The sequence below is a fragment of the Stylophora pistillata genome, chromosome 8 (assembly GCF_964205215.1).
Source record: "Stylophora pistillata chromosome 8, jaStyPist1.2, whole genome shotgun sequence".
NCBI lineage: Eukaryota > Metazoa > Cnidaria > Anthozoa > Scleractinia > Pocilloporidae > Stylophora > Stylophora pistillata.
Window position 1 is genome coordinate 10049756 of NC_142526.1, and position 10347 is coordinate 10060102.

A 10347-nucleotide genomic window follows, 5' to 3' on the forward strand; every position below is an offset into this window, starting at 1 on the left:
TGTTTCATTCTTTTTCTCTTTCTTACTCTCCTTCTTTCTTTCTCCCTTTTTTCTTTATTTCTTTCCTCGAAAACTTCCCCAGTTCACAAATTAAACTCGACAATTTTTCCAGAACATGACCGCTCTCGCTCGCCCCAGGCTCCCTCCCAAATCGAGGCACGATTGCAAAATCGAGGCTCGATTGGAAAATCGAGGCTCGATTGGAAAATCGGGCTCGATTGGAAAATCGAGGCACGATTGCAAAATCGAGGCTCGATTGCAAAATCGAGGCACGATTGAAAAATCGAGGCTCGATTGGAAAAACGAGGCTCGTATGTCGAAGCTTGGCAAAACGAGGAATCGTGGTCGTTTTTGATCAGGTGCTTTTGGGCTCGTTTCCCGGAAACCGTGAATGATCCGTGTTTGGTGCTTCTTTGGCAGTTCTCTTGGTATCCTCACACAACTTATTAACATTATTTTTGCCTTTTTTCCTGCTGTAGATGAACTGACGTATCGCGTTTTAGATGGTTCTCCAGAAAGGTTGGTAATTGCTAATTTTTATTCCATGCAAAGTTCTTATATTATAATCCTGAACATGCTTTTAATTTACGTGGAACGAAAGGTCTTCCTAAAGCAATTTCCTTGGGAAATACAAACCAGCTCTCAAATTTCTTTTATGAGTGAAAGAATGGTGTTTTTTCGTTCAACAATGTGTAATGTCGTACTGACATGGTCTTCAAAATTCAAGTTGCAATCCTGATGCAACTCCAGCTATAGTCGACTTGGTAAATCATGTGCAACGAATCTGTGACAAAAGTTTATGGGGCACCTTGTATTCTGTTCATTTACACTCAGACGTCCAGAAGTAATTGAGATAGGTTCGAGTGAAGATGGAGACTTGGATTCAGGTGGGTACCTCACAATGAGTGACTTATTTATCTGTTTTTTTTTCTTTTAATTGTCGATGGACTTTGTCCATGGACCGGGTCCATGAAAGTGGTCCATAGACCGAGTCCAAAGTGGGGGTCCATGGACCAGGGGTCCAAGTTTTGTCCTCACCCTTCAGTTTAGCTTACTCAGAGCTGCTTCCTCAAAGCAATTCCTTCTGAACTTAACGAGAATCTTTTTCTTTAACCCTATATACAACTTAAAGTTAATAATAACGTGGTAAAGTGGATAAATAATAATGAGGATGACTTACCTTGTTGTATGGGTAAGTTTCAAACTCTTTGCTGTTAATGTTTAATGTTTCTCCTATTTTTAACTTGAATTGTTAACTTTAAATACCCTATTCAACAGACATACTATATTTAAAGAGCCTATTTTATTAAGACAATTAGTTTATGAAAACTACTTGATGACAGCAAATGTCAATGTCAAGAATCTAACTTCCAAACTTTAACAAAACTCTACATAACAAACACACCTGGCTCTTGTTATTCTCCACTTCAGGACCAAGACTCTGAACAGAGGAATCTGGTGAAGGTGTGTTCCCTTTAAGACAATCACCACTTCCAATATATTTATTTCCAACAATGTTAGGCTCATTTGTAAAGCCCTCTGTCATTGTTGCTGGGATTTCATGGTTCACATCAAGTTCATTGTGAACAGCTTTGTGTAAATTTTGAGTTGATTCTGTTTTGAGAATGGCTTCTTGAGATTTGGTTGATATAGAATTCACCCAGGGGAATGGAAGTGAAGAATCTGGATTAAAAAGATAGAAATAAATGATAGTCTATTCAATAGTACACCCTTTTTGGTGTACTTTGATCCTCATTGGTTTCCCATCTAGCTGATGGTGTCCATTTTTAGGTCCATTTAGTTCTTACTGTTATGCTACTGTTTTGCTTTTTTCGGTTAATGATGTTAACTCATTTTTTAACAAAATTATAAGTAGGTAGCGCACAGATAACAGAATGATATCTCTTAATTTGACCGAGAAGATGATGTATATTGACTGTTGATGTCATTTAAGCCAAAGATGTGAGAAGAGTATAAAAATCTGTTATTAAGATATACTCTGGGCTTTAGTTTACAGCTCATTTTGTACATGGTCTCACGGTATATTAAATTGTCTGCTCAGGGAGAGCAAATTGAAATTAAATAAGAGGATTAAAAACAAATAACTCACCACATATAGATTCATCCCAGTTTTCCGAATCAGACAAGGCACTATCACTTTCAGATGAAACACTTGAGTAATCCTCAGTGTCGGCAAAATAGTTTTCATCACTTTGCTGAGAGCATAACAGTTGATCATCTTCCAAATCCTCCTCATCTTCAGTACATGCAATGAGAAGGAACACTTCACATGAAAATTTATGACTGAGAAAAACTTCACCAATAATTCCCCAAAAAATACCAAAAGCTAACAATAAAGGTACTTCACCCATTTGCCTTACATAGCAATTTTGAAATGTAACCACAGGTAGCAAATATCTGGCAGAGAAAATGAAGGAAAGTCCACTATATACACTTAACTTTGAGGAGCAAAGATTTAAACTCTTAGAACCAAGACATGTGCAGATCATTTTATTTCATAAGACTGTTGAAAATTGATACCAAAATTCTCAAACATGATTGGTTTAGCTTTCCGCTTTCAGTGCAAGTTAAACAGTGTGTCTTGCTTCTATTTGTACTAAGTAATTGTACAGTCAAATGCAGTATACGTGTAATGGGACAGGAGAGATCATTTGCAGAAAGAAAAAGTCAAATGTTTTATTTTTTTCTTTTTTTAGCTTTACTGGCTGATTGCTAGTAAAGCTCTATTTCAATGGTGTGCAAGAAAGTTACACCACTTCAAGTAAGATAAATACCACTTCAAGTAAGATAAATAAACACATCCCCATTTAAAAATGTACTTCACCATTTTAAAATGTACTTGACATTTCAGGTATCTTAGTTCCTGAATGAGCCAATCAGATCTCAAATGCATTTTTAATGAGTTCTCTGGGAACTAAGTTCCTTTGTCAACCAATCAGATTTGGTTTGTAATATGGACTTTGCTCTTTAGGAACTAAGTTCCTCAACAAACCAATGACATGGAAGAATACATGACGTGACATTTCTAAATTAAGATTCGCCTGTTTAATTTATGTCAACACTAAATAGAGCGGACAACAATGTTACACTTTGGAAATGAGTCGAATACACGATGGTCTACACGTCAACGAAAAGGCATCTGATACTACACAATTCTGTAAAAAATGCCACAGCTGTTTTGCCGCGCTTTTTACCAGCGCTAATACATATATCTTGTTAGTAGTTTTGTTGTGTAGTATCGCTGATTATTATTACAAGTTGTGCCGTAGTTTGACGAGCCCGTAGGGCGTGTGAAAATACAAATAACGAGTAAAATTTTTACTCAGCGATACTATACAACAAAACGTCTAATAGGTTATTTATTATCCAACACGCCAAACTGTTATATATATGTTGTTCAGTGCGGGTGAATTTCGCGGATATTTATTTACGGGGAGTGCGTGACAGAAGTATGCGAAGCAGTACCAAACTGGCGCGTTGTTTTGTTGCTGTTTCTATTTTCTTCGATGAATTAAAGGAAGAAATTTCCTGGGTTTAGGGTTTACAGGAAGATTACAAAATATACCCTTTTTAGAAAAGCTTACGTAATACATCAAAATAAACGAGCTTGAAGAGAATTGGGTATCAGACGTGATCAGTCAAGTGTGACGAGGCACTGAATTGTCGAGTTTGGCGGAGTTCGTGAGTATTTCTTTTAGGTTGATTGATGTTGGCGGAGGCTGCGTGAATTTTTCAAGTCGTGTGAAGTTGGCGGAGGGCGTGTAAGTTTATCGAGTTACGTGCTATTGAAGAGTTTACCACGTGGAAACTACGTTCCTATTCTGGACTAAATCTTCTTGTTGCTGTTACGACAACCCTGAGTTCAGTCTATTCGCCGAACTAACTGTCCTCTAAAATATTAAACCGCGTAACACTCATTAACAACATGATATCATACGTGATTTGCCTTCATATGTTATTACCTAGTTCACATTAATTAAGGAGAATGTAATCTGAGGAAGCTGCAAATGCTTCGTGCAAACGTACCGAAAAAAATTCTACTGCTGCAGCAGTGTAGCGACGAACAGTCTCCGTGGGAACACGAATAGAATTGGTAGAAATTAGTTACCAGTTTGGCCAATCAGCTAGCGGTTACCTGACTTGAGATTGGAAAAAGATCCAGGTGAGGTTAGGAGTTCCTGCGAAATTGATCGCGTACGATCGATATATTTCGCAAGATAGTTGCGCAGGTATCTTTTTCGCGAACCACATTCAATCTTGTCCAACCAATGTCATTTGGTGGCTCGGTGGAGTGATAAATGCGTTTTGAATGTCGCAAGACACGGCTGAATCCGTTGGGAATGTGTTTTGGGAAACACGAAAAAGAACAGCGGTCACGGTCTATTCCCCGCCAAAACTTACTTCATGGCGCGAAATGAGGCAACATCTCTTTTAGACATCTTACCCGAGATGAAGCTAAGCGAAGATGGGTGGAGATAACTATTTTTCTGAGGACTGAATTCCTTGGGAAGAAAAACCCAAGTGCTCCATAAGTCGATAGTGCACAGCTAAAAGCATGAACCAATTGTTTTATAACGTAGCCGGTGAAATTTTGCATCCGAAGTCCGACACGAATAACGGACAACACTATCTTAGAAGTGTTTGTTCAGTGAAGCGAATCGTGACAGCGCTGATGCCGAGTCTCGTTTCCCGTTGTTTTTCTCTTTTTCTGCCTCGGTTAAGAATTCTAGCCAAAGGGAAAAGGTCGCAAAATTGTCTTCGTTTTGGGATTGGTGGGCCGAGTCTCTATTTTTATCCATTATTGTCGCGAAGTATAATATTTTTCACCGTGTTCACAAATTTGCCGCTCCCGCGAAAAAAAAAAAATTCTGGCGAAGCCATTTGCAGGCGCCAACAGCGTGTGCTATCGAGATCTGGAGCACGCTTACAGATACTGAGTTTGATTGCGATACTAGTGCAGCGCTCTTAATTTGATGGCCTGCTCCCAGTTGGCTTGTTAGCTCAATTGGTAGAGCGCTGCACTAGTATCGCAGAGGTCAGTGGTTCGAGTCCCGTACAGGCCTGAAATTTTTTTCAGGTCTGATTTTCACTATTGCTCAAATAGTGCTTTACTGCGAAGGATCGTTCTCATATACGTCTCATAACCGCAGTTCACACATATGTTTCATATGTTTGTTGTTGTTTGATTTATCATCTACGGGTTTATATCGAATTAATTTGATGGCCTGCTCCCAGTTGGCTTGTTAGCTCAATTGGTAGAGCGCTGCACTAGTATCGCAGAGGTCAGTGGTTCGAGTCCCGTACAGGCCTGAAATTTTTTTCAGGTCTGATTTTCACTATTGCTCAAATAGTGCTTTACTGCGAAGGATCGTTCTCATATACATATGTCTTTGATGTTGTAATAATTTTAGTAGCTACTCTTATCAATGCTGAACAAGTGTTCTCCAAAATTATTTTGTATTTGGCTGTCATTTGATTTGTAAGGAAATCAAATTTATCTCAAAACCTTGTCTTGTTCTTTATCTGTTAATGGCACACAATTCAAATGAGTATCAGGAATGGTTTCAGAAAAAAAAGCGAATCATAGGACTAATTTTTTCAAATAAAGTTAGTGTAATATCATAACCAACTCAAACAAGGACAACCTTTTTTGTGAAAAAAACTAAACATGGAAATATCTTTTTTGCTCTTAACTCCAAGCAGTATTTAACTGAGAGATTTTTTCTCATTTCACAATAACCCCAATTCTTGGGTAAACTGGAGACTTAAGCCAAGTCCAAGTCAAAGTGCAAAAGACATACTTCAGCTAGGCAGCATCTACATTAAATTACTACAGCCTTCACACATTCCTCAGTATCTGAAGTTGATGACATTGAACATTGGTGCTGTTGCCTTTCCACAGTCACAGCACATACGCTGGCTTCTTTTTCAGTGACTAACGTTGTTGAGCAGGTTCTTACACCCCGAGCCTGTTTTGGGTGTGGAGTTGAATTTATCTTGACACTGTCCAGCTGATCACCAGACATATAATTTCTGTCATTGTTTATCACTGTATCCCACATCTGACTTCCTACTTCCATCAATGTCTCTCTGTTGACATCAATCATCCGAGGACCCTCAGTTGCAGAAGAAGGTTCTCTCCGGAACCTTTTATGCCCCTGGGATGTCTCGCTAACAAGGCAATTTCCAGATGAATTAGCACCTGACAGGTCGGAGTCTGAGGAGTAATGGCCAAAATCTCCCACTTTCTCTTCCTAATTAAAATAAAAAAATGGATTCAACCTTTAAATGTTAAGGAATTAATCTTTAAAGAGTATTATAGCTACACCTAACATTTATAAGGGAAACAACTATTAAATGCAGATCCAGTATAAAATAATTATGTCAGTATGCTCATCACAATTAAGCAAAACTTTATCATTACAAACCTCACAATAGATGTAAAGTGCTGAGTTTCCAGTGATATTTTTATTGATAATTGCCCCACTCCATACGCAACGACAACCACAAAAGTCCAATCTTGATCTACTTTCCACTGCTTTTGCACAGTAAAATCTGCATATCAAAGTTTGCAAAACAATTAATAAAGAGATACTGCCATTTATTGTTCTCTCAAATTATGTTACTCCTCTTCAAAATTTCACGTTCAATTTTTAAAATCTTGTGTTCAGTTCAATATCTCATGCATTCACCACACTCACACATAAGAGATTGAGTTGAGCACACAAAGAAATGTAATGGCTGCCACGCCTTTGTCACAGGACGAACTTTTTTTGCATGCATCAGCCGCTTCAGAGAAATTTCATATCTACAATTGCCCATGTCTATTTTAATAAAAAAAGCTTCATCAGTAGTACTATTAAAATAGTGACAAAGGTCAGAGAAGCAATCTCCTCATCAGTGAGAAGGTCACCATGGTACCTCCCCCCCCCCCCCATGGCCTTCCACCAGGTAACTGTTAAGTCAACACTATAAAACCAGTGTGTGGAATGAATCCCTACCCAAAAGGCCAGTTGGATCAGGGAGGAAGGAAAAGAGGGAGGGAGATAAATCACTTATGTAAATGTCTCATCAAGTTTCTTAGTACACAATTCATATATTTCAGTCTAACTAAAAATACCTTTCACTGACTTCTGAAAGAAAAGGGAACATTTCCTCAAGTTTTCTCTGCATGTCTGTTGGTGAAGTACTCTTCGTAAACGTTATTTTCTTGGACTGTCCCAATTTCTTTATTGCGGACATGTCAAGAGTAGTATTGGGCATGAACACCACACCATTCTTTTCATGAACTTGATGACTTTTCAAGACAACTACATTCTTTGTGATTTCTTCATCAGGACCTTTCCTCTTCCTAGGAAGAGGCTTCAAAAAGGCAGATGCCATGTCCTGTGGGTACACAAAATTCATAGTGAAAAAGTTAGTATACATTTACAACAAACAGTATCAAGAAAGTGATGGCAAAAAAGAAAGATAATTATATTTAGAATAACAGAACAAGCAAAGTTAAAAAAAACCCTTGAAATACCCCAGGCCAGTACAACAATTACAAGAAATTCCCTGTCCAGAAATTCAAATAACCTTTTTCCAGCAGTCCTTATTAAACAGGAAGTAGTAAAGTGCCAATAATTCCTCTTAACGTGGCAAAATTAATGGTCTGGCTACTCATTTTGACTATGCAGTGCTGTGAAGCTCACAATTCTCATTTTTCAAGTTCACCAAAGCCAGTTACCTTCAACAGCTATTGATTTTTAAAATACTATAGGAAAAGTCATCACTTGACGAGGAATTTGGAATTACCTTGCATGCAGAAATGAATATTACACAAAGCAAATACCTCCAAAATCTCCCTTTTTTAACCAATTAGTGTAAGATTTTATTCAATTACACGATCCTACTTTACCCATATCTTTATTATCAAAATATGCGATGGCTGTTATCATTAATTTTGGTGCTTTCTTCATAGAAGTGACCTTCTATATTAGCAGTGAAACTTTCAAATCAACTTCAGTTGAAATTGTAAATCTTTTTCGCCCCTAAATTCCAAATTTCTATGAAAAATTATCCACTTAGTGTAAAGGAAAATTAGGGTCGACTCGTTGCTCCCCCTAACCCCTTTTAAGACAACTTTATATTTGAAATAATAATATACATCTATAATTATTGAAAAAAGGGTTATAGAAGGAACTTAATCCTCATATACTATGGAATCTACATATACGCAATGAAACACTTTTACATTCATATATATATCTGTAAATATAGAATCTAAGTAAAAAGACTATACCCAAGATAAGAATTCTATAAATTTACATGCCTCCGCGTGCTTTCTACAACAGGGCAATTTCGATTTAAAACACTTTGAACGATGAAACTTAAGACAACCCGGCTAATCTGTACACCTACTCTGATTTTAAGCTTGTAAAGTCCAAGACAAAACACTATGATCACGTTCGGCGCATTGGTAGAAGATCAGGCAGACATTTGCAAACTTGTCTCTCCAGTGTTGCGGCCAACTAGGTGAGTTATTTCGAGCGTGCGTTTTGACCATTATGTCTCCATGATTTTGTTGTAGTCGTGTACTTGCGAAAGCAAAATGAACAAGATTGGCTGCTTTGCATCTTTCAGGCAAAGCAATTTGCTTTAAATGTACTTTTTGAACTTTCCGATACAGTGATGGCATCCTATGGCAATGAAACACTATTCGCCGCCTCTTCGCCGCCTCTTCTCAGCCGCCTACGGCCGAGTACGGTCGCGTTCGTCTCTGATCGTGTGACATAATTTTCCCGCCAGTCATCAGGTGGACCTCCAAAATTTGGGGCCGGTACAAAAACCTATTAATTCGTTATCTTCAATTATAAGGGAGTCTTGCTGTATTTGTCAAATCAAATAAAGATAGTGCCGTAGTTTTTGTACTTTTAGGGTCATTTTTGCTTGAAATCATGTCATTCCTGGCACCCCTTAGGTGTTTCCTTTCGTTTTGTTGTTTGTGTTTGTTGGTCACATGGCCGTTCAGTAACAACCTGCCAAAAAAAGCCACGATGGTTTGTCGAGAATTTGTGGAATTTGTTGAGTTTTTGCGCTGCAGACTGATCGAGTATCTCACACACGAAGATATGGGAGCGAAAAATTATAACATTTGTTGATATATTTTGTTTGTCGATTCCGTGGAAGCTTTTCGATTGTGAGTTTTTACAAGTGTGCGTCGTGAAGAAAAAAGCCAGTGCGGAGCGAAACGACAGACCATAAAGATTAACGGCACGTAAACTTGTTCGAAAATACAGTTGTAAAGTGTCGCAGATTTGACGTACACTAGAAAAACTAAACTGATTTGATTGTCGAGCTTAACCGATAGATAGACGATTCGAATTAACATACGTATGTAATACTTGATCGACTACATTACCAGACATAAGACGGGAAAAGCAATGAAGACTTCCGCCTGTGACACTGAAGAAAACCTAGAACACTTGCTCTTGTGTATCGATAGTCCATACAAGTATTTCTATCAGTAAATTATTCACAGTTATTAAAATAATTCCAACAAACCTTATTTTGCCTTGGTAGCTCAGCTTCAGTTGTAACCCATCTAATCGCCTTCAGTGCTACAAAATGAAAAACAACGCAAATTTTATGGAAATCCAATTAAGTAGTTCAACTCTTTCGAACGGTCATGTGACAAGGCTTTTCACCCAATCAGAAGGCATTACGTTTCGCGTGACCTTGGAAGTTGACATGACAAAGATTCTAAGAGGTTCGACTCACGAAATGATTTTCAACAAGATCAATCGTAGAGGTTTGGAAATAATTAATTACAGCCCAAAGTTTACATCCGGGATTTGATCATATCGTCTTAACTATTGTTCGCATAATAGCTACTCAACTACCGAATAACAACTTAGCTACTTTTGCATAATTACGCATCTCAATTCTGACGGCTACCTATTCTCCAACTAATTCTCAGTCGTCATTTCTTTGTTGCATACAAGTCACTTTTATTTCGCTTTCTACATAGGCAGGTAAGAATGAATTCAGTTGTTCAAATCTGTAATTAAGCAGAGGATTCTCTGATAAACGTTCACCATAGTTGTACAAATTGATTCTTTGATGAGAAGCACTAAGAAGTTTCAGTCACATCGCGCATGTTCTAAGAGAGTCACGAGCAATCTATAGCTTCACACAATCTCCAAACAATAGCCTTGCTTGATAACAACGAGGAGAGTACATTTTAAGGGATAAAAGAATGGATTTGCAGGCAACAAAGGACGACAACTTTATACCTTTTCTACGAACGTTCGCTGAAACCCACAAGGAGCGCTTGCCTTGTGG

The 10347-nt window shown here is 38.0% G+C and overlaps 2 protein-coding genes and 1 long non-coding RNA gene across 5 annotated transcripts in view; 1 reads left to right on the forward strand and 2 right to left on the reverse strand.

The window, feature by feature from the left end:
* Nucleotides 1-404: 404 nt before the first annotated feature.
* The window catches only part of LOC148724900 (uncharacterized), a 14421-nt gene continuing 4478 nt past the window's right edge, over nucleotides 405-10347 (forward strand). For 2 of the 3 annotated variants that reach the window (XR_015991052.1, XR_015991050.1), the window contains exons 1-2: nucleotides 405-519; nucleotides 835-887. This is a non-coding gene — a long non-coding RNA (uncharacterized LOC148724900). Of the gene's footprint in view, nucleotides 520-834; nucleotides 888-8436; nucleotides 8539-10347 lie in introns of all 3 variants that reach the window. The other variant, XR_015991051.1, reaches the window with a different exon arrangement.
* Nucleotides 882-2372, reverse strand: LOC148724901 (uncharacterized). The gene is made up of 2 exons (XM_088730236.1): nucleotides 2111-2372; nucleotides 882-1683 (listed from the first exon to the last, which is right to left on the reverse strand). The coding sequence occupies exons 1-2, from the start codon at nucleotides 2370-2372 to the stop codon at nucleotides 1364-1366; spliced, it is 582 nt and encodes a 193-aa protein (XP_088586362.1). The 3' UTR covers nucleotides 882-1363.
* On the reverse strand, nucleotides 5395-8425 carry LOC148724902 (uncharacterized). Its single transcript, XM_088731246.1, has 3 exons — nucleotides 7142-8425; nucleotides 6450-6576; nucleotides 5395-6275 (listed from the first exon to the last, which is right to left on the reverse strand). The coding sequence occupies exons 1-3, from the start codon at nucleotides 7447-7449 to the stop codon at nucleotides 5844-5846; spliced, it is 867 nt and encodes a 288-aa protein (XP_088587372.1). The 5' UTR covers nucleotides 7450-8425; the 3' UTR covers nucleotides 5395-5843.

Coding starts and splice junctions, on each gene's coding strand:
- LOC148724901 (XM_088730236.1), bottom strand. CDS start 2,372: ATGGGTGAAGTACCTTTATTGTTAGCTTTTGGTATTTTTTGGGGAATT. Junction 1,684..2,110: donor CTGGGATGAATCTATATGTG/GTGAGTTATTTG, acceptor TTTTTAATCCAG/ATTCTTCACTTCCATTCCCC.
- LOC148724902 (XM_088731246.1), bottom strand. CDS start 7,449: ATGTATACTAACTTTTTCACTATGAATTTTGTGTACCCACAGGACATG. Junction 6,577..7,141: donor CTTTCAGAAGTCAGTGAAAG/GTATTTTTAGTT, acceptor TTTGATATGCAG/ATTTTACTGTGCAAAAGCAG. Junction 6,276..6,449: donor CACTTTACATCTATTGTGAG/GTTTGTAATGAT, acceptor TATTTTAATTAG/GAAGAGAAAGTGGGAGATTT.